The sequence below is a fragment of the Scyliorhinus canicula genome, chromosome 14 (assembly GCF_902713615.1).
Source record: "Scyliorhinus canicula chromosome 14, sScyCan1.1, whole genome shotgun sequence".
Taxonomy (NCBI): Eukaryota; Metazoa; Chordata; class Chondrichthyes; order Carcharhiniformes; family Scyliorhinidae; genus Scyliorhinus; species Scyliorhinus canicula.
Window position 1 is genome coordinate 96,323,522 of NC_052159.1, and position 22,539 is coordinate 96,346,060.

At 45.6% G+C, this 22,539-nt stretch overlaps 1 protein-coding gene across 1 annotated transcript in view; it reads right to left on the minus strand.

Annotated features, from left to right (window-relative positions):
* ccdc82 (coiled-coil domain containing 82) overlaps positions 1-22,539 on the minus strand; it is a 144,845-nt gene that overhangs the window by 86,532 nt on the left and 35,774 nt on the right. The window contains exons 5-6 of the mRNA XM_038818712.1: positions 20,243-20,367; positions 11,182-11,352 (exon numbers count right to left, since the gene is read on the minus strand). Of these exons, the coding sequence (XP_038674640.1) occupies positions 11,182-11,352; positions 20,243-20,367 (296 nt within the window). The remainder of the gene's footprint in view (positions 1-11,181; positions 11,353-20,242; positions 20,368-22,539) is intronic.

Consider the following 22,539-nt stretch of genomic DNA (forward strand, 5'->3'; position numbering starts at 1 on the left):
CGGCACGAGCGGGCCCCGGGGTCCTGGGGGGGGCGCGGGGCGATCGGACCCCGGGGGTGCCCCCACGGTGGCCTGGCCCGCGATCGAGGCCCACCGATCGGCGGGCGGGCCTGTGCCGTGGGGGCACTCATTTTCTTCCGCCGCCGCCACGGCCTCCACCATGGCGGAGGCGGAAGAGACCCCCTCCACCGTGCATGAGCCGGTGGTGACATCAGCAGCTGCTGACGCTCTGGCGCATGCGCGGACTCACGCCTACCGGCGAATGCCTTTCGGCCAGCCCCGACGTCGGTCGGCGTGGCGCCAAAGGCTGTTGGCGCCAGTCGGTGGAGCGGGAGCCACTCCGGCGCTGGCCTAGACCCGCCGGGTAGGGGAGAATACCACCCATTGTGTTTGTTGTCATTGAGAGGATTAAATTAAAGAGGCCCAACCATGGCTAACAAAATGCACTAAGATCCAAAGAGGAGTCATGTAAAATTGCTCCAAAAAGTAGCAAGCCTGAGGATTGGCAGTAGTTCTGAATTCAGCATAGGATTAATTAAAGGGGAAAAATAGAGTATGAGGGTAAATTTGCAGTTAACATAAAAGCAGACTGTAAAAGCTTCTTTAAGCACACAAAAAGAAATAGATTAGTGAAGACAAGCATAGGTCCCTTATAGTCTGGAACAGAAGAAGTTACAATAGAGAACAAGGAAATGGAAGAACAATTAAACAATTACTTTAATTCTGTCTTCACGGAGGAAGACACATAACATCCTGGAAATGTTAGGAAACTCAGGATCTAGTGAGAAGGAGGAATTGAAGGAAATTAGCATTACTAGAAAAGTAGTGTTGGCAAAATTAATGGGACTAAAAGCTAATAAATCCCCAGTATTTGATAATCTACACCCCATGATACTAAAGGAGGTGGCCATGGAAATGGTGAATCGTTGATTGTCACCTTCCAAAATTCTGTAGATTTTGGAATAGTTACAACAGACTGGAGGGTGTCAACTGTCATCCCGCTATTTAAAAAAGGAGGGAGGGAGAAAACAGGGAATTATAGACCAGTTAGCCTAAGATCAGTAGTAGGGAAAATACTGGAGTTATTATAAAGGATGCGATAACAGGATACTTAAAAGATATCAACGGGAGTGGACAAAGTCCACATGGATTTATGAAAGGGAAATCATGTTGACAAACCTACTGGAGTCTATTGAGGACTTAATTAGCAGAATTACATTGCAACCAGTGGATGAAGTGTAATTTGATTTTCAGAAAGCTTCTGATAAAGTCCCACACAAGACGTTAGTGTGCAAAATTAAAGTACATAGGTTTAGGGGTAATATATTGGCATGGATTGAGAATTGGTTAGCAGGCAAGAAACAGAGAGTAGGGATAAATGGGTCTTTCTTGCAATGGCAGGCGGTGACTAGTGGGGTCCTGCAGGAATCAGTGCTTTGTCCCAGCTATAAATAATATATATCAATGACTTGGATAAGGAAACCCAATATTTCCAAGTTTTCTGACAACATCAAACTTGGTGGGAAGGTGATTGATGAGGAGGATATTAAGAGGTTTAAAGGTGATTTAGACAAGTTGAGTGAGGGGACAAATATATGGACAAATACAGTACAATGTGGATTAATGTGAAGTTAACCATTTCAGATGGAGCAACAGACTGGCAGAGCGTTATTTAACTGGTGATAGATTGGGAAATGTTGATCTACAAGGAACATGGGTGTCCTTGTACTCCAGTCACTGAAAGCAAACACGCGGGTACAGCAAGTAGTTATGAAGGCAAATGGCATGTTAGCACAGGAACAAAGATGCAGCTATACAGTATTGTGTGCAGTTCTGGTGTCCATATCTAAGAAAAGACATACTTTCCATAAAGGGAGTGCAGCAAAGGTTCACCAGACTGATTCCTGGGATGGCAGGCTAGTCGCCTGAGAAGTGAGTGGGTTGATCTGGGCTGTATTCACTGGAATTTAGAAGAATGAGAGGGGATCTAATTGAAATACATAGAATTCTGACAGGGCTAGACAGACTGAATGCCGGGATCTTTCCTCTGGCTCATGGGTCTAGAACAAGAGGTCACAGTCTCAGGATATGGATCGGCCATTTAGGACTAAGATAAGGAAGGATTTCTTCCATCAGAGGGTGGTGAACCTATGGAATTATCTACAACAGAAGGCCGAGGATGTCAAGTCAATGAATATAGATATGAGGAAAATAGATTTCTAGACTCCAAAAGCATAAAGGGGCATGGTGGATATGACACTGAGATAGAGGATTAGCCATGATCATATTGAAGGGCAGAATGGCCTATTCCTGCTCCTATTTTCTATGTAAATGCAGATTCAGTGACTGCTTTCCCAAACACCTCTGGCTCACCAACTTCACCTTGACTCTGGTCTCCCTCCAAACATTCCATCTTTGATTCCTGACGCCAATCCAACAAAGTTCAATGCAAGCTTCAGGATTACGTGCCCATCTTTCACTTGATGGCTTTGCACCACTTTGTTCTGTGCATTGAATTTAGCAGTTGCAGCTCTCATCTGTCTCCCCTCTTTTTCTACCAGTTTCTCCAATTGATAAAATCATAATGTTTGAAAAATGCATGGCTCAGAAAGGCCATGATACAGAGTGACAGCGAGGAAGTAAAGGAACAATGGAGCACGGGGAATTAATCCTTTTGGTGTTCCTCACCCTTCACTCATGTTTAAGTCAGGGAGTAGCCATGTGCCAGTTTTATCCTCATGTTATGTTGCTGTTAGCCAGGATGGTGTAGAAACTCCAGTAGCCTCAGTGCTCGAGTTCTGGCTGCTATCCAGCAACCACTGCAGTGGGATGTGTGTGTGTATTACCGAAAATAACCAGCAGATGGAGATGGCTGAAGGTGTGTCTGTGGGTGATACTCAACATAACCAGCAGATGGAGATGGCTGAAAGTGTGTGTGTGTGTGTGTGTGTGTATGTATGTGGGTGGCCATGTATCTGTATGTCAGTATGCACGGACCAGCTGGCAGGTGTTTGAAAGATGTGCGGGTTAGGTGGATTGGCCATGATAAATTGCCCGTAGTGTCCTAATAGTAAGGTTAAGGGGGGGAGTTGTTGGGTTACGGGTATAGGGTGGATACGTGGGTTTGAGTAGGGTGATCATGGCTCGGCACAACATCGAGGGCCGAAGGGCCTGTTCTGTGCTGTACTGTTCTATGTTCTATGTGTGTTCGCGGACATCATCAACCTGTCCTTACTCTGCTCCAAGGTCCCCACCTGTTTCAAGAAGACCACCATCATACCAGTGCCAAAGAAGAACCAGGCAACATGCCTCAATGAGTATCAAAGCTCTAAAACCTAGGACTTGGCTCCCCACTCTGCAACTGGATCCTCGATTTTCTGACCAACAGACCACAATCAGTAAGAATGAACAACACCACCTCCTCCACAATAGTCCTCAATACCGAGGTCCCACAAGGCTGCATACTTAGCCCCCTACTATACTTCCTGTATACACATTTGGCAAAATTTGGTTACAACTCCATCTACAAGTTTGCTGACGACACGACCATAGCGAGTTGGATCTCGAATGATGACGAGTCAGAAAACAGAAGGGAGATAACAAACCTAGTGGTGTGGTGTATCGACATCAATCTACCCCTCAATGCCAGCAAGACTAATGAACTGGTCATTGACTTCAGGAAGCAAAGTACTGTGCACACACCCCTGTCTGCATCAAGGCGGCCTAGGTGGAGATGGTCAACAGCTTCAAATTCCTAGGTGTGCACATCACCGAAAATCTGTCCTGGTCCACCCACGTCGACGCTACCAGCAAGAAAGAACAACAGCGCCTATACTTCCTCAGGAAACTAAGGAAATTTGGCGTGTCCACACTGACTCTTCCCGACTTTTACAAGTGCATAATAGAAAGCATCCTATCTGGCTGCATCACAGCCTCATATAGCACCTGCTATGCCCAAGACCACAAGAAACTTCAGAGAGTCGTGAACACCGCCCAGTCCATCACACAAACCCGCCTCTCACCCATAAAGTGCGGGAGAGGAGCCGGAGATTTAAAAGCGGGAGAGGAGCCAGAGATTTAAAAGCGGGAGAGGAGCCGGAGATTTAAAAGCGGGAGAGGAGCCACCTCCTCTAACCCAAGGGGTTGAGTGAATATCAGGTATGCTCTCTTTCTTTTTCTTGTTTTATCCGCAAGTTATCCAGAGGAGATGGCAGGGAAGGCAGTGCAATGTTCCTCCTGCAGAATGTTTGAGGTGAGGGACACTGTCAGTGTCCCTGCTGATTTCACCTGTGGGAAGAGCACCCATCTCCAGCTCCTCAAAAACCTTGTTGGAGAACTGGAGCTGAAGCTGGATGAACTTTGGATCATTCGGGAGGCAGAGGTGGTCATAGATAGAAGCTTCAGGGATGTAGTTACTCCGAAGAATGAAGATAGATGGGTGGCGGTGAGAAGGGCTGGGAGGAAGCAGTCAGTACAGGGATCCCCTGTGGTCGTTCCCCTTAGTAACAAGTACACCACTTTGGATACTGGTGGTTTGGGGGGGGGGCACTTACCAGGTGTAAGCCATGGCGTACAGGTCTCTGGCACAGAGTCTGTCCCTGTTGCTCAGAAGGGAAGGGGGAGAGGAGTAGAGCATTAGTCATTGGGGACTTCACAGTTAGGGGGACAAATAGGAGATTCTGACGGAACGAGAGAGACTCGCGGTTGGTATGTTTCCTCCCAGGTGCCAGGGTCCGTGATGTCTTGGATCATGTTTTCGGGATCTTTAAGGGGGAAGAGAAGCAGCCCAAAGTCGTGGTCCACATAGGCACCAATGACATAGGTAGGAAAAGGGATAGGGGTGTAAGGCAGGTATTGAGGGAGCTAGGGTGGAAACTTAGAGCTAGAACAAACAGAGTTATTATCTCGGGGCTGTTACCCGTGCCCACGTGCTAGCAAGTCGAGGAATAGGGAGAGAGAACAGTTGAACATGTGGCTACAGGATTGGTGCAGGAGGGAGGAATTCAGCTACCTGGATAATTGGGGCTCATTCTGGGGGAGGTGAGACCTCTACAAATGGGATGGTCTACACTTGAACCAGAGGGGTACCAATATGCTGGGGGAAATTTGCAAATGCTCTTCGGGAGGGTTTGAACTAATTCAGCAGGGGGATGGGAACCTGAATTGTAGCGCCAGTGTGCAGGAGGTTGAGAGTAGGGAGGTCATGAGTAAGGTTTCAAGGTCGCAGGAGTGTACTGGCAGGCAGGACGGTGGTTTGAAGTGTGTCTACTTCAACGCCAGGAGCATCCGGAATAAAGTGGGTGAACTTGCAGCATGGGTTGGTACCTGGGACTTCGATGTTGTGGCCATTTCGGAGACATGATAGAGCAGGGACAGGAATCATTGTTGCAGGTTCTGGGCTTTAGATGTTTCAGTAAGCTCAGGGAAGGTGGTAAAAGAGGGGGAGGGGTGGCATTGTTAGTCAAGGACAGTATTACGGTGGCAGAAAGGACGTTTGATGAGGACTCGTCTACTGAGGTAGCATGGGCTGAGGTTAGAAACAGGAACGGAGAGGTCGCCCTGTTGGGAGTTTTCTATACGCCTCCGAAAAGTTCCAGAGATGTAGAGGAAAGGATTGCAAAGAGGATTCTGGATAGGAGCGGAAGTAACAGGGTAGTTGTTTCGGGGGACTTTAACTTTCCAAATATTGACTGGACACGCTATAGTTCGAGTACTTTAGTTGGGTCAGTTTTTGTCCAGTGTGTGCAGGAGGGTTTCTTGACACAGTGTGTAGATAGGCCAACAAGAGGTGAGGCCACATTGGATTTGGTACTGGGTAATGAACCAGGCCAGGTGTTAGATTTGAAGGTAGGTGAGCACTTTGGTGATAGTGGCCACAATTCAGTTACGTTTACTTTAGCGATGGAAAGGGATAAGTATATACCGCAGGGCAAGAGTTATAGCTGGGGGAAAGGCAATTATGATGCAATTAGTCAAGACTTAGGATGCATCGGATGGAGAGGAAAACTGCAGGGGCTGGGCACAATTGAAATGTGGAGCTTGTTCAAGGAACAGCTACTGCGTGTCCTTGATAAGTATGTACCTGTCAGGCAGGGAGGAAGTGGTCGAGTGAGGGAACCGTGGTTTACGAAAGTAGTTGAATTGCTTGTCAAGAGGAAGAAGGAGGCTCATGCAAAGATGAGACGTGAATGTTCAGTTAGGGCGCTTGAGAGTTACAAGTTAGCCAGGAAGGACCTAAAGAGAGAGCTAAGAAGTGCCAGGAGGGGACATGAGAAATCGTTGTAGGTAGGATCAAGGAAAACCCTAAAGCTTTCTATCGGTATGTCAGGAATAAAAGAATGACTAAGGTAAGAGTAGGGCCAGTCAAGGACAGTAGTGGGAAGTTGTACGTGGTGTCCAAGGAGAAGGAGAGGCGCTAAATGAATATTTTTCATCAGTATTCACACAGGAAAAAGACAATGTTGTCGAGGAGAATACTGAGATACAGGCTACTAGACTAGATGGGTTTGAGGTTCATAAGGAGGAGGTGTTAGCAATTCTGGAAAGTGTGAAAATAGATAAGTCCCCTGGGCCGGATGGGATATATCCTAGGATTCTCTGGGAAGCTAGGGAGGAGATTGCAGAGCATTTGGCTTTGATCTTTATGTCGTCATTGTCTACAGGAATAGTGCCAGAAGACTGGAGGATAGTAAATGTTGTCCCCTTGTTCAAGAAGGGGAGTAGAGACAACCCCGGTAACTATAGACCAGTGAGGCTTGCTTCTGTTGTGGGAAAAGTCTTGGAAAGGATTATAAGAGATAGAATTTATAATCATCTGGAAAGGAATAATTTGTTTAGGAATAGTCAACACGATTTTGTGAAGGGTAGGTCGTGCCTCAGAACCTTCTTGAGTTCTTTGAGAAGGTGACCAAACAGGTGGATGAGGGTAAAGCAGTTGATGTGGTGTATATGGATTTCAGTAAAGCGTTTGATAAGGTTCCCCACAGTAGGCTACTGCAGAAAATACGGAGGCATGGGATTCAGGGTGATTTAGCGGTTTGGATCAGAAATCGGCTAGCTATAAGAAGACAGAAGGTGGTGGTTGATGGGAAATGTTCAGCCTGGAGTTCAGTTACTAGTGGTCAAACACAAGGATCTATTTTGGGGCCACTGCTGTTTGTTATTTTTATAAATGACCTGGAGGAGGGCGTAGAAGGATGGGTGAGTAAATTTGCGGATGACACTAAAGTCGGTGGACAGTGCGGAAGGATGTTATAGGTTACAGAGGGACATAGATAAGCTGCAAAGCTGGGCTGAGAAGTGGCAAATGGAGTTTAATGCAGAAAAGTGTGAGGTGATTCCATTTGGAAGGAGTAACAGGAATACAGAGTACTGGGCTAATGGTAAGATTCTGGCAGTGTGGATGAGGAGAGAGATCTTGTCCATGTACATAGATCCCTGAAAGTTGCCACCCAGTTTGAGAGGGTTGTTAAGAAGGCGTATGGTGTGTTAGCTTTTATTGGTAGAGGGATTGAGTTTCGGAGCCATGAGGTCAAGTTGCAGCTGTACAAAACTCTGGTGCGGCCACATTTGGAGTATTGCGTGCAGTTCTGGTCGCCGCATTATAGGAAGGATGTGGAAGCTTTGGAAAAGGTGCAGAGGAGATTTACCAGGATGTTGCCTTGTATGGAGGGGAGATCTTATGAGGAAAGGCTGAGGGACTTGAGGCTGTTTTCGTTAGAGAGAAGAAGGTTAAGAGGTGACTTAATGGAGGCATACAAGATGATCAGAGGATTAGATAGGGTGGACAGTGAGAGCCTTTTTCCTTGGATGGTGATAGCTAGCATGAGGGGACATGGCTTTAAATTGAGGGGAGATAGATATAGAGGTAGGTTCTTTACTCAGAGAGTAGTACGGGTGTGGAATGCCCTGCCTGCAACAGTAGTGGACTCGCCAACATTAAGGGCATTTAAATGGTCATTGGATAAACATATGGATGATAATGGAATAGTGTAGATGGGCTTTAGATTGGTTTCACAGGTCGGTGCAACATCAAGAGCCGAAGGGCCTGTACTACACTGTAATGTTCTAATATTCTCATGTCATTGACTCTATCTAGACCTCCCACTGCCTTGGGAAAGTGGGCAGCATAATCAAAGACCCCCTCCCACCCACCTTACTCATTCTTCCAACTTCTTCCATCAGGCAGGAGATACAAAAGTCTGAAAACACACACAAACAGAATCAAAAACAGCATCTTCCCCACTGTTACCAGACTCCTCAGCGACCCTCTTATGCACCAATCGCATTAATACTACACTCTTGTATGCTCCACTCGATGCCGGTGTTTCGGCATTTATAGTGTTCTGGAGCACACGTCTTCAGTACTATTTCCGGGATATTGTCAGGGCCCATATCCTTTGTAGTATCCAGTGCTCTCTGTCGTTTGTTGGTATCGCGTGGAGTGAATTGTATTTGCTGAAGACTGACATCTGTGATGCTCGGGACCTCCGGAGGAGACCAAGATGGATCATCCACTCACCACGCCTGGCTGAAGATTGTTGCGAGTGCTTGAGTCGTATCTTTTGCAGATGGTTCACAGCACCTCATGGGTGGGCAGTCTTGAGTTGCTAGATCTGTTCGTTGCTATCCCATTTATCACAGTGGTAATGCCACACAACATGATGGAGGGTGTCATGTGAAGACTGGACTTTGTCTCTTCAAGGACTGTGCGATGGACACCCCTACTGATACCGTCGTGAACAGATGCACCTGCGGCAGGCAAATTGGTGAGGATGATGTTAAGTATATTTGTTCCTCTTGTTTGTTCCCTTACCACCTGCCGAAGATCCAGTGTAGCAGCCAGCGGGTCCTTTAGGACCCAGCCAGCTCAGGCTGTGTTGGTACCACCAAGCTACTCCTGATGATGGACATTGAAGTCCCACACCCAGAATACATTCTGTGCCCTTGTCACGCTCAGTGCTTTCTCTAAGTTGTGTTCAACTTGGATGAGTACTGATTCAGCACGGTAGCATAGTGGTTAGCACAAATGCTTCACAGCTCCAGGGTCCCAGGTTCGAATCCCGGCTTGGGTCACTGTCTGTGTGGAGTCTGCACGTTCTCCCCGTGTGTGTGTGGGTTTCTTCCGGGTGCTCCGGTTTCCTCCCACAGTCCAAAGATGTGCAGGTTAGGTGAATTGGCCAGGCTAAATTTCCCTCGGGGTCCAAATTGCCCTTAGTGTTAGGTGGGGTTACTGGGTTATGGGGATAGGGTGGAGGTATGGGGATAGGGTGGAGGTATGGGCTTGGGTAGGGTGCTCTTTCCAAGAGCCGGTACAGACCCGATGGGCCGAATGGCCTCCTTCTGCACTGTAAATTCTATGAAATCAGCTGAGGGGGGATGATACATAGTAATCAGCAGGAGGTTTCCTTGCCCATGTTTAACCTGGTGCCAGGAGATTTCATGGGGTTCAGAGTCAATGTTGAGGACTCCCAGGGCAACTTCCTCTTCCTCACAACTGTATACCACTGTGCCGGCATCTCTGCTGGGTCTGCCCTGCTGGTGAGCTATGATTCTTTGAGTATGACTATTGTCAGGTTGTTGCTTTACTAGTTTGTGAGACAACTCTCCCAATTTTGGCACAAGCCCCCAACATTAGTAAGGAGGACTTTGCAGGGTCGACAGGACCTGTTTTGCCGTTGTTTCCGGTGCCTGGGTCGCTGCCAGGTAGTCCATCTGATTTCATTCCTTTGAGTTTTCTTTGTAGCGGTTGAATACAACGAAGTGGCTTGCAAGGCCATTTCAGAGGGCATATTGCCATGGGTCTGGAGTTGCATGTTGGTCAGACCAGGTAAGGGCAGCAGATTTCCTTCCCGAAAGGATATTAGGGAACCAGATGGTTTTTTATGACAATCGACAATAGTTTCACGGTTTTCATTAGATTTTCAATTCCTGATATTCCATTGAGTTTAAATTCCACCACCTGCCAAGGTGGGATTCGAACCCGGGTCCCCAAATCATTACCCTTTGTCTCTGGATTACTAGCCCAATGACAATACCACTATGCCATGTGTCTGCGTGTCTATGTTTCTGTATGAGAATGTATATGTTTCTGTGTGTTTCTGTATGTATGCCTGTGGGTGTGTATGCCAGTGTGTGAATGCCTGTGTGTGTGAAAGCCTGTCTGTGTGTGTATATGGCAGTGTGTGAATACCTGTGTGTATGTATGCCTGTGTATGTATGCCTGTGTGTCTGTGCCAGTGTGTATATGCCGGTGTGTGTGCCTGAGTGTGTGTGTGCCTGAGTGTGTGTATGCCTGTGTGTGTGTGTATGTCAGCCTGTGAATGCCTGTGTGTGTGAAGGCCTATCTGTGTTAAGGCCTGTCTGTGTGTGAATGTCTCTGTGTGTGTATATGGCAGTGTGTGAGTACCTGTGTGTATGTATGCCAGTGTCTGTGTGTATGCCAGTGTCTGTGTGTATGCCAGTATGTGTGTGTATGCAGTGTGTGTGTATATGCCAGTGTGTGTGTATATGCCAGTGTGTGTGTGTGTATGCCTGTGTGTGTGTGTATGCCAGTGTGTGTGTATGCCTGTGTGTGTGTGTGTGTATGTGTATGCCAGTGTGTGTATGCCAGTGTGTGTGTATGCCAGTGTGTGTGTATATGCCAGTGTGTGTGTGTGTATGCCTGTGTGTGCATGTGTGTGTGTATACCAGTGTGTGTATGCCAGTGTGTGTGTATGCCAGTGTGTGTGTGTGTGCCAGTGTGTGTGTGTATGCCAGTGTGTGTATGCCAGTGTGTGTGTGTGTATGCCAGTGTGTGAATACCTGTGTGTATGTATGCCTGTTTGTGTATGCCAGCGTGTGAATATGCCTGTGCAATTATCTGTGTAAATAGAAAATCGCTGATGAAAAGCTCAAACCTAACTGTGGTGTTAACGTTTTTATTGTTAACATATCTTTCAAGTCACAGTGCATCAGCTAAAAAAAACTACAAAATTAACCAGCAGAGGGAGATGGTCATTTCTCTGGAAGTCCGAGCCATCTGTGGGAACTTGACAAAAAAATGAACACTATTTAATATGTCTAAATATAGCCATATGTGGGACAGAGTTTATCTCGCTTGCATGACTTACAGAGCTGTGATAGTTTCTTTAAACCACAATGTTGCAAATCTCACTTTCTCACTGTATCCCTTCGGTTTACCTGTTTGTCATTTGACATGAAGCTGTCTTGTTCCAAACTCTTGCTGTCATATAGCTGCCCTGATAGAATAACTGTAAATCTACAGTAACGTTGCAGCTCACAGGCCTGACACGATGTTTTGAAACCTGGTTGTTCTTTCACATGCAGATCAGGATAACAATCCACACGTTCCTGTAAAAATAATAAAAGGGCATAAAACATTAATTAGCAAGTTCTAGCCTCGCAAATCTCTCAGTTCAAGGGCAAGTAGGGATGTGCAACAAACGCTGGCCTTATCAGCGACGAACACATCACATGAAACAATAACATTTTTTCAAAAAGACAATTACTGCAATTGCACTTGTCTCTTTGCTTGAACGCGACCATGATCACAATGTCCCTGACATCTGCAGCACACACTCCTCTTCCCAGCTGAGGGCTATTTAATAAAGCAAGGGGAGTCTGACGAGTTCAATAAAAAATATTTATTTAGCAACAACAATATATACACAAGGCCTGGTACACCTCACCGGGTTCTCTCTCCTTTCTAATCAGCTCTACAGTGGCTGACCTTTTACACTAGTGCTGGGTAAGTGACCCGGCCCACAGCAGGGGAGCTCACATTTCCATTGAGCACGGGGAAACAATCATCCCCAGCCGGTTATTACACCCCTCCCGCCAAAAGTCTGAAACTCTTGAGGACGACCATTGAGGAGGAGGCGAGGAAGAAAAATGTGAGAAAAAGGAAGAGGTGCTACACCTGCAGCAGCCGGACGGCGAAAGAAAAAACAAACAGCGTTTTGGTTGTAACAAGATGGTACCGAATGGGGGAGCAGGACGGGCCGGTGTGTAAACCGCTGATGAACCATCAATTGAACGCGAGACGAGTTGCTGTACAAAAGTTAGGCAACTAAGCTAGAAGTTAGCCCTGCGGTCGACTACAGTAAATGGACGACCGCCGGGCGTTCTGGCTATTTATACCTCGCTCTGGAGGCGGGGTTAACTCAGCCTCTCGACCAATCGGGGAGCCGTCACATGACTGGTCTCAACCAATCGGTCGAGAGGCACATGACCGACCAGGGCCAATGGTAAGCCAGTGTTCTGCACCAATGGCAGACAGCTATGCAAATCATACCACCACAACCGCCAATCATTACGTCTGGGCCGACACCCCCACTAGTCACACATGGGGCGAAGTCGCCAGTAGCCGAACCTCAAAATGGCAGGCATTAGCGACATCTGACCCATCAACCCAAGGCCCTATCGGCGCAATGGTCCTCCCAGCCAAAGCAGGACCAGGTGGGGGGTTGAAACAGATAGCGTCCAGCTCTACAACGCGTATCACCTGAACATCTGGCAGGTGACATAGTAGCCATTCGATTCCCAGCTTGGGTCACTGTCTGTGTCGAGTCTGCACGTTCTCCCCGTGTCTGCGTGGGTTTCCTCCCCATGCTCCAGTTTCCTCCCACAAGTCCCGAAAGACATGCTGTTAGGTGATTTGGGCACACTGAATTCTCGCTCCGTGTACCCGAACAGGTGGCGGAATGTGGTGACTAGGGGATTTTCACAGCAACTTCATTGCAGTGTTAATGTAAGCCTACTTGTGACAATAATAAAGATCATTATAAAAAATTATTATTACAGCACCAGCATGGAAAAAGGGGATCTACAGCGCTCTCCAAAAAATGCCAGGGGGCTGTTGCCCTGAAGTTCTTCCTGTACATTTCACAGTTACATAAAACCACAACAGCAGGGTACCTCGCACATCGCCACAGGACTAGCATTCCCGTACTGAACGCCCAACCAAACCAATGGCCACGGAGTCTTCAATGCTCGCATCCACAATCTGTGTCTGTGCCTGCAACACACAACCCACCAGGATCTCTAGTCACAAATCTTGCAGCTGCAGGTAACCGTCAGCTCTCAGGCAGAACAGCACCATCACACAGCCTGCTGACCAACCAGTCCAGTCAACAAAACATAACACCCAAACATTCCAACACAGGCAGCAGCACACTCGATGAACAGATTCCGCAATGGACCACTCTGCCGCATCAAACCTTCACCACAAAACCACAGTGGTCGTAAATGCTTCATGACCATCAGCGAAAGCCAGTCAGGAGATTCCGCATTCAGCTCTGCCGGATACGTCTGGCCCCAGACCACTCCAAGTGTACGTGCTCCACAAGCTGGCAGCAAATCCTTGCTCCAGCGCCCACCTTCCATGTCCTCACAGGGTTTGAAAAAGCACCACAGCAACGAACTCCGTACTGTTGTCCACACACAAAAAGAATTTGGGGGAGGTGGCTCAGCATGCTGACAGCTCCAAATTCACCCTCGTCGCCAGTTTCGTAAAGTGAAGGGTGTCCGATTAGTTCAATGAAAGACATTTATTTAGCAACAACATTATCTACATGAGGCCCGGTACACCTCACTGGGTTCTCTCTCCTTTCTAATCGCCTCTACAGTGGCCGAGCTTTTATATTAGTGCATGGCAAGTTACTACGCCCACAGCTCACAGTTCCAATGAGCACGGGAAAACAATCAACCCCAGCTGGATGAGTCCCGTGCAGGTTATTATAGGCTATGAGGTTATGCAGCTGATCCAGTAGTGTAGCCCCGCCATGGTTTTGAATTTTGGCAGGATTCCATCTGCTCTGGGGGCTTTGGTGTTTTCCGCTGTCGAATGGCCTTCTTCAACTTCACCCCAGGACGGGCAGCACCGAGCCTTAACCAGCCGTGATATTGAGGAATGGAGTTGAGGACGGAATCAAGTCAAAGTCAGAGTTTTGGTTGAAGAGATCTTCAAAATGTTCTCTCCAGCAAGCACTGACTGCCTCCCTGTCCTTGATGAACTCCACTCCATGCTTGGTTCTCCATGATGTGGGCCCGTGGATGCTCATCTTAACAGCGCTGAAGAAACCATGCATTTCCGTGGTGTTTGAGTTCTTGGATTTCCTTTGCTCTTTCTATTCACCATTTGTCCTTTAAGTTGCGGGTTTTATGCTGTTGTTCATCGGTTGCCTACATGCCGATGGCAGGGGCATGCTGATTCTTCAATAGGTTGTGCTGGGCAGTCATAACGTGCTCACTTATCCCACAGGGGGAGTTGCTGAGGTGCCAGGCAAGCTCAGTTTTGATGGCAAAGCCCACTGCGTGGAAGTGTTGTTCTTCTTCTAGAAGGTCCTTCCAGAAAAAGGTGGACCCACTGTCCTGCTCCATCAGTTGCTCTTTTCTTGCAAATGGATCTCAGGTAGGGCAGCAATGTCGATGTGCCCAGGTTCCTGAGCAATACTGATGGTGTGGCGCACAGATCTGGCACTGTTGGGGTTGTCCATGAGGGCCCCAATGTTCCAGGTGCCAAATTTTACCTTGATGCGATAACGTGGGATGGTAACCACATGCCAACTACCACACTGTCTTGGCACAGCAAAGTAAGAAGTCTCACAACACCAGTTGTTTCAAATCACTAGCATTCAGAGCACTGCTCCTTCCTCAGGTGACTGAAGAGGTTGATTCCAGAAACATATATATAGACAAAGCCATGTCGCATTACATTCACCCACCACCATGTGGCCTGGGCTTGCGAAATCCTACCAACTGTCCTGGCTTGAGACAATTCACACCTCTTTAACCTGGGATTACCCCTCTCTCTGGATCTGGAAAGACTTAATTACCTGCAAATGCTCGCATTCAAAGCATTGTCTTGCATCTTTGACTTTTGTCTATATGTTTCTGGAATCTACCTCTTCATTCACCTGAGGAAGGTGCAGTGCTCCGAAATTGATTTGAAACAAACCTGTTGGACTTTAACCTGGTGTTGTAAGACTTCTTATTGTGCTCACCCCAGTCCAACGCCGGCATCTCCACATCATCGGCACAGCAGGGCCCTGGTCCAATGGCACGGGGCTTTCAAGAGGAGTGGAGACCAGGTTGCATTGTGAAACATTAGCATGGTCTGTGCATGGTGCAGAACAGACAACGTAGGAAACACAGCCGCCAATTTACACTCAGCATAGCCCCATAAATAACAATGTGAAAATGACTAAATAATCTCTTTTTGTCATGTCAATTGAAGGATAAATATTGAGCAGAACAGGAGGGGTAGTTCCCCTGCTCTTCTTCAATACAGTGCCATGAGATCTTTTATGTTCATCGAAGAAGAAAGACACATTTTCAGTTCAAGGATTCAACTGACAGATGGCACCTCCAAGGGTGCAACCCCACCCCCCCAATACTGTACTGGAGTGTCACCCTGGACTTTGTGCTCCAGTCCTGGAATGGGTCTTGAACCCACAACCTTCTTACCCAGAGGTGAGATTGCTACCAACTTAGATATGGCTGACAAAATGCAAGCTGATAGGACAGTAAGGGTAATGAATCATTTGGGACTTTAATGAACGGCTGGAACAACAATGTATATTCTTTTTATTTAGAAAATATTTTATGAAGGAATTGATAATTTTAATAATTTTAAACATCAGGTTTCAACAAGAACAAAACAATAAAACCAACACATACCCCCAGTAACAAACCCCAGCCAATATGGCTTATACATCTGAACCTCCTTCCCCAGCCCCCTTTCCAAACAATGTATATTCTTAACCAATAGGCTGAATTTTGCTGTAAGGCAAAGATCAATTATAAATTTTGTACCGTTATTTATCGGCCAATAATGTCCAACAACTGCACATGAGCGGTTAAGCACAGAAATCCAAATGTTTCTGCCGGGATAACCTGTTCTTTTGAAAGCTTCATAAAATGTTGTCTTACCATCTGGCTCATCATTCAAATACATTCAACAACATAAAGTTGCTGCTTTTACTTCTCAAAAATCAACCAAACTCGACAAAAATATTAGAGTTTGTCCAATCAAGTCGAAGTACCCCTGTTATGACATGTTAATTCTTAATTACTGCCAATTAATCTCTTTGAAATGGAGATTAATTTTTACATGAGGGGCAGTTGATTCCTTCAGAGTTTACTTATCGAATCTGCTTTGTTTATTGAGAGAGGGGAAAAATATTGGATAACTAGAGAGAAACAGATAGGAAAATAAGAAATAAAAAGAAAAAACAATTATAACTCTTTGGGGCTGAATTGGAACAGCCGCCAGCAAAGGCAGAGTTACAATGAAACACACGATGCCTAGGCACAGGACCCTGACCAATGGGGGGTCCCCGTGCTGGTGTGAAGGATTAAGGTTATTCGGAGACCTGATAATACTTTATTATTAGCCTATGCTCTAGGTTAACCCACCAAACGAGGGAAATCCATTTCTCTGCTGAGACTCAAAATAGATCTCACGAAGGGAGAATCCTTTTCCGGGTCTCAGATAGTTAAACAGGATCTCAGTTACGTTTTATGGGAAAAGTTCAGATGCGTCAATCGTCATTTAAGACTTCCTAAATGAGTGTCTAGGATTTTAAACTTTGAGAGTAAGTCTACACAGTATAATTTTAATCAAAGTATTTTTATTGTAAAATACTCTCAATTGATACATACAGAATTGCAGTGTTAAAAATATAAATTGATTAACAGTCTTTAGTTATCTGTTAATATAAAAACCTGTGAACAGTCCTTTGTTATCTGCTAACAATATAAAACCTGTTAACAATCCTTTGTTATCTGCTAACACACTAATATCTCTGAAGAGAATGAGATATATAAACCATGGAAAATCCTAAAGTATCTCCTATCAATTTCTAATACATTTCTAAGAAGTTTAACAGAAACATACTTAGAAAACCATGATGGTCTTTGTTTAACGGGGCAAGCTTGAAGAACAGAGCTTTGACCCACGCTCCCACAGGGGAGTGAGAAGGTACCTCTCTGCCAAAATGCCCCTCTTTTTATACATAAAACCTTTTAATCAGTCAAGGACTGTCTCTGTTATCTTATCACTTATTGTTGGTTAATTGCCGATAGCCAAATGGCTAATTTGATGTATTATCATCGGTATATGTTTTAATGATGTTAGTGTCTGAGTGAATGTCAGGTGTCTTAAGATATATTGGCAAAGCGGGACTCTTATAGAAATAAAAAATGAAATGAAAATGAAAATCGCTTATTGGCACGAGCAGGCTTAAATGAAGTTACTGTGAAAAGCCCCTAGTCACCACATTCCGGCGCCTGTCCGGGGAGGCCGGTACGGGAATCAAACCGTGCTGCTGGCCTGCTTGGTCTGCTTTAAAAGACAGCGATTTAGCCTAGTGAGCTAAACCAGCCCCTAGTGAGCTAAACCAGCCCCTGTCTCGTTTCAGTGTTGCCATGTTTCTTAGATATATAGATTGTCAAATAGACACTTCTTTGAGGGTGTTATTCTAAGTGTCAAAAGTTATATAGTTAAGGAAGGATTTGTGTATTATTTATCTGAAGAATTTCCTGTCCTCATGGTTTGAATAATTATAGGTGTAGGGGAGTGATCAAGAGAATTTACGTTGTGTCAATGCAAGGTTTTCCTTATCCTATCTTTGTTTGGAATGTATTAATGATCCTTGAAGTCAGCTAGGAGTTTCTCCTAGCAAATGGTGACTTCTGGACGACCTTTAGCTGAAGTGGTTTTATTCCATTTTGAATTAAAATACTGGTCGTATTAATTTCTGTTGTCTTATTTCAAACCAAATTCACGGCGAACGTGATATTCATCACACTGGCATCTGCCGGGTGAGCACCAATCAGTGCCTGATAGCTCTGCATTTGCGGATAGCCTCAACAAATACAAATGAGCCTATGCAGACAACGCAGAGCAACATCAGACTCTGATTGGTTAAGTCCCCTTAGAGTGGGAAAACACTGGTGAACATTGAGGTGATGAGGAGTGAGAGAGGCAGCAGTCAGGGTGAAGATCTCCTGTTTACTTAGCTAACTTTTGTGCAAATTGGTGAAAACAGCCACGTGGAAGGAAGGTAGACAGCCAGTCAGCCAATGGGGACCCAGAAGCAACCCATCATTGAAGGGGGCAGGGGCGACTCGGCCCCCAGGCCAAGGCTGAGGAGGGCTGGTCAGGTCTTAGCTAGGCAGCCGAGTCAGCATTGAGTTGAAGTCGTCGAGGTGAGATGCGAGATGCAGCTGGGGACCGGCGAGTTGGCAAAAAAAGCCATGAGGCAGGGAGGTGATGAGCCAGCCAGTAGGTCGGGACTGGGGATAGCCGTTGTCAAGCAGCGAAGAGACCAGGGACGACTCAACCCCCAGGGGTGCGGAAGGCAACAAAGCCCACTCTTTCAGAAAATTCATAAAATCAAGAAAGATCAGTTAATATGAAGCAACACTATCCATCTGGCAAAATGCAGAAAATTGAAGGCGAGGAGAAAGGACAAAGCAAGATAAAAAGACAGTTTATCATTTTACTTTACAAAGTTTGAAATATTAAACAGTGCATAAATTGTACATTCGTCCTCATCCACCAAAAGTATGGATGAAGATATTGCCTCATGGCCAAAACCTCTACCGTATGTACAGGGGCCATTCAGTCTACAATTCAGTTCCCTGTAGGTCCTCACCCCCAAAAGATGCCCCTGGGGCAGGATTTGCCAAGCAACATGCCACAAAATGAGTCAGCCCACCATTGGCTGGTGTCAGGATCGTCTGGTCCCACCCTTGTTAACGGAGTTTCCCGCTGAATGCACCCCCGCCCCTGGAAAACCCACAGCAGGGGTGCGCTGTCTGTGAAGAAAGGCTGGAAAATCTCTCCCCTAGACATTTTGAGATAGCCATTGCTGGGTCCATGGCTAGCAACAGGGCTAAAACCATGGAGGATGGTAATATCTCCATAACAAATCCCCCATCTTACATCTGACTTTCCTCTCACCTTTTTATTTACAACCTGCATTTACTGATATTTGTTATGTGCTGTCAGGTTTCACAATGCAATTACTGCTTAAAATCCACAGAACTATAAGGGAAGGAACCCTAGTGAAACTGAGGTCACTGGGCATCAGGGCGAACTTTCCCGACCCAATCAAGTGCTTCTTAGCAGAAAGGAAGATGGTTGTGGTTATTGCAAGCTACTCACCTCAGGTTCAGAACATCACTGCAGGAACTCCACAGGAAAGTGTACTAGGCTAAACCATCTCAGCTACTTCATCAATGACCTTCTTGTCATCGCAAGGAGGGAATGTGCTCTGATATGTGCATTGTATTCTATTTGTAATTCCTCAGGTAATGAAGCAATCCATGCCCATGTAGGAGTAGGCTTTGCAATATTCAGACTTCAGCTAATAAATGGCAGGCAACATTGATGCCACACAAGAGCCATCTCCTGCAAGAGGGTCTAACCACCTCCCTTGACATTCAATGGCATTGCCATCCTTGAAGTCCCCCACCATCGATATCCGGGGAGTCACCATTGATGGTCATTGTTCTACCCAGTAATTCCTGTTTGTTTAACTCCCCTTTGACAATCCGAGAGGTTCCTGTTTCTTCCTGATTGTGTGTACTGATGGTTTTCAACTCAGCCTTCCGCTTACGTAGTTCTGCCAGAACTTCATCTTCAGAGTCTTCAGTGGGTCGATCCTCAGAATCTTGCGGACCGTGAGCAATTAGTTCTTCCCTAATTCATGCTTTTAGAGACTTTGTGTCAGGTACGCTGAATGCCTTATTCAGAGTTCAAGAGGAGGTGCTTGCTCCTTGAGTTCCAACCATCAATACCTCACATCCATATTGTCTGTATCAATTGGTCAGATGTGATTTAAACGATGGATAAATAACATGCTTCACTGGAGACACATTGTGAACAATGCCCAGTGAACCAGAATATGTAAATTGAGCATTAATAAACCTCGTCTACGTCACAGGTTTCAGAAATGGACAGAGGAAGTATATTATCGAGACATTACGTCTTCCTAAATTCCATTTATGTCTGATTTGTTCTCTTGAGAAGACACCAACTTTCACTATATTACAGTTGCATAGCCCACTAGCACAATCCCTAACCCGAGGACTTGCCTGCATGTGGTACTCTCAGCATTGTCACTGGGCTATTTAAGCAAGGAAACAGCCTGGGAGGGGGCATTTGGCATCATATATAAACACAACCCTGTCCTTAGCTGATATGCAGAGAAATCCCATTCTTAAAACTGACCTGGTAGCGTTTTTTCATTTTACTCGTTGTCCTCAAGTTTACAAGACGTGTTTCTATACACCGGCCATCAAAATGATCCAGTGATTTCAGCATTTCTTGTGCGTATTTCTTTTTCCTGCTTCCCTCTGTTGGAGTAAAGAGGTGAATAATATCAGAAAATACAGGAAATACTCAACAGGTCTGGCAGCATCTGTGGAGACAGAAGCAGGGTTAACATTTCAGGTCAATGAGGATTGGGGTTGAGTATGTTCAAAGTTGAGGGAAACAGATTTTGGTCTCTCAGGGAATAAAAAAAGGGGAGTCAGCAGAAAGTGAAGGATTTGATTTCATTTGATTCATTGTCACATGTACCGAAGTACAGTGAAAAGTATTGTCCTGCGGCCGAGGGAACGTACACAGTACGTACATAGTAGACCAAAAGAATAATCAACAGAGAACATTGACAAATGGTACATCGACAACAGTGATTGGTTACAGTGCGGAACAAGGGGCCAAACAAAACAAATACATGAGCAGTAGTGGCAGAATATCAGCCATGATCGTATTGAATAGCAGAGCAGGTTCAAGGTCTGTGTGGTCTACTCCTGCTTATTTCTCAAATAATATCGTGCTAACGCTATTTCTCTCTCCACAGATTCTACCTAACCCACTGAGTTTTTCCAGAATGTTTTGGTATTGTTTCAGATTTCCAGCATCTGCAGTTGCTTTTGTGGTAAGTAATATCCTTTGGCTTTTAGATACTTTCACAATACAGCGTAAAATTGTTAAAATCTGAGGTACCAGAGCCAGGCAGGTCTGTGGCCATCAGTTCATTGTTGATTATTGACGATTCAATCTGAAGTTTGTGACGTTTCACAAAAAAATGGCTTGGGCTGTAAAAGAGAGACGCATGGATGACATCGACCTGTAAGGGTAATTATGTCACAGGGAACTGGTAATTTTGTCTCTCAGGTCCAGATAACTCTGCAAGCCAGGGGTGGTACCAGTTGGACAGGCAGTAAAGATTTCCCAATGTTGTGTGCTAGTAAGTTGCATGTTTTTCAAAAATTTGCAGGCGACTGTAGACAAGGTCGCATTTATTGTCTGTCCTTATTGGCTCTTAAAAAGTGATTGTGGTGGATCTTCTCTTTGAACTGCTGCAGTTCTTATGCTGATGGTGTCAGGGAATGAATGTCAGAGCTTTGTCAAAGTGATGTTGCAAGAACAGCAGAATCCAAGATGGAAAAGATGGTGATGTTGCCTGAATCTTGGTGATTTGATTAACAGCAACAGTATTGCTAAATTTTGACTTCTGTCAACCTTCACCTAAAATGTCTGGATTTGGATGAATGGGATTTCTGCTGATGGAGCACCAACTCCAAACTGGGAAAACAGAAATATAACCTGTACAGATTACTCAGTGACACAAAGCAAAATATTGCAAATGGTGAAAATCTGAAATAACGATAGGAAATGCTGGAAATGCTCAGCAGGTCTGGCAGCAGCCAAGGGGATAGACACAGATTTAACATGTCTGGTTATTGGGCCTTCACCGTTTTGTTTCTAATTTTGTAACCAGTCTCCTCTTTGTTGACAAAGACAGTAAACAGATACTGCTGAGGACTCTTTTTTTACCCGCTCATGGGTGTGGGCATTACAAGCGAGGGCAGCATTTGTTACTATCTCCAATTGCCCTTGAAAATGTGGTGGTGAGCCTTCTTGAACAGCTGTAATCGATGTTGTGTAGGTATATCCATAGTGCTGTTAGGGAGAGAGTTACAGACTCTGATCAATTGACAATAAAAGAATGGTGATACATTTACAAGTCAGGACTGGGTTTTGCTTGGAGGTGGTGTTCCCATGCGTCTGCTGCCCTTGTCCTAGGTGGTAGAGGTGATGGATTTTGGAACTGCAGTCAGTGATGCTTAGATCAATTGCTGCACTGCCTATTGTAGTTGATACACACACTGCTGTAACATACATTGGTGGTGGAGGAACTGAATGTTTAAGGTGCTGGATGAGGTACTGATCAAGCAGGCTGCTTTGTCCTGGATGATAATTAACTTGGTGGTGGAGCTGCACTTCTCCAGGCAAATGGAGAGTATTCCTCACACTCCTGACTTATACCTTGTAGATGATGGACTGGTTTTGGGAAATCAGGGGATGAGTTACTCACTGTAGAATTCCCAGCCTCTAACCTGCTCTTGTAGCCACTGTGTTTATATGTCTAGTCCAGTTCAGTTTCTGGTCAATGGTAACCCACAGGATGTTGATGATCGGAGCTTCAATGATGGTAATGCTATTGAATGTTAAGGGCA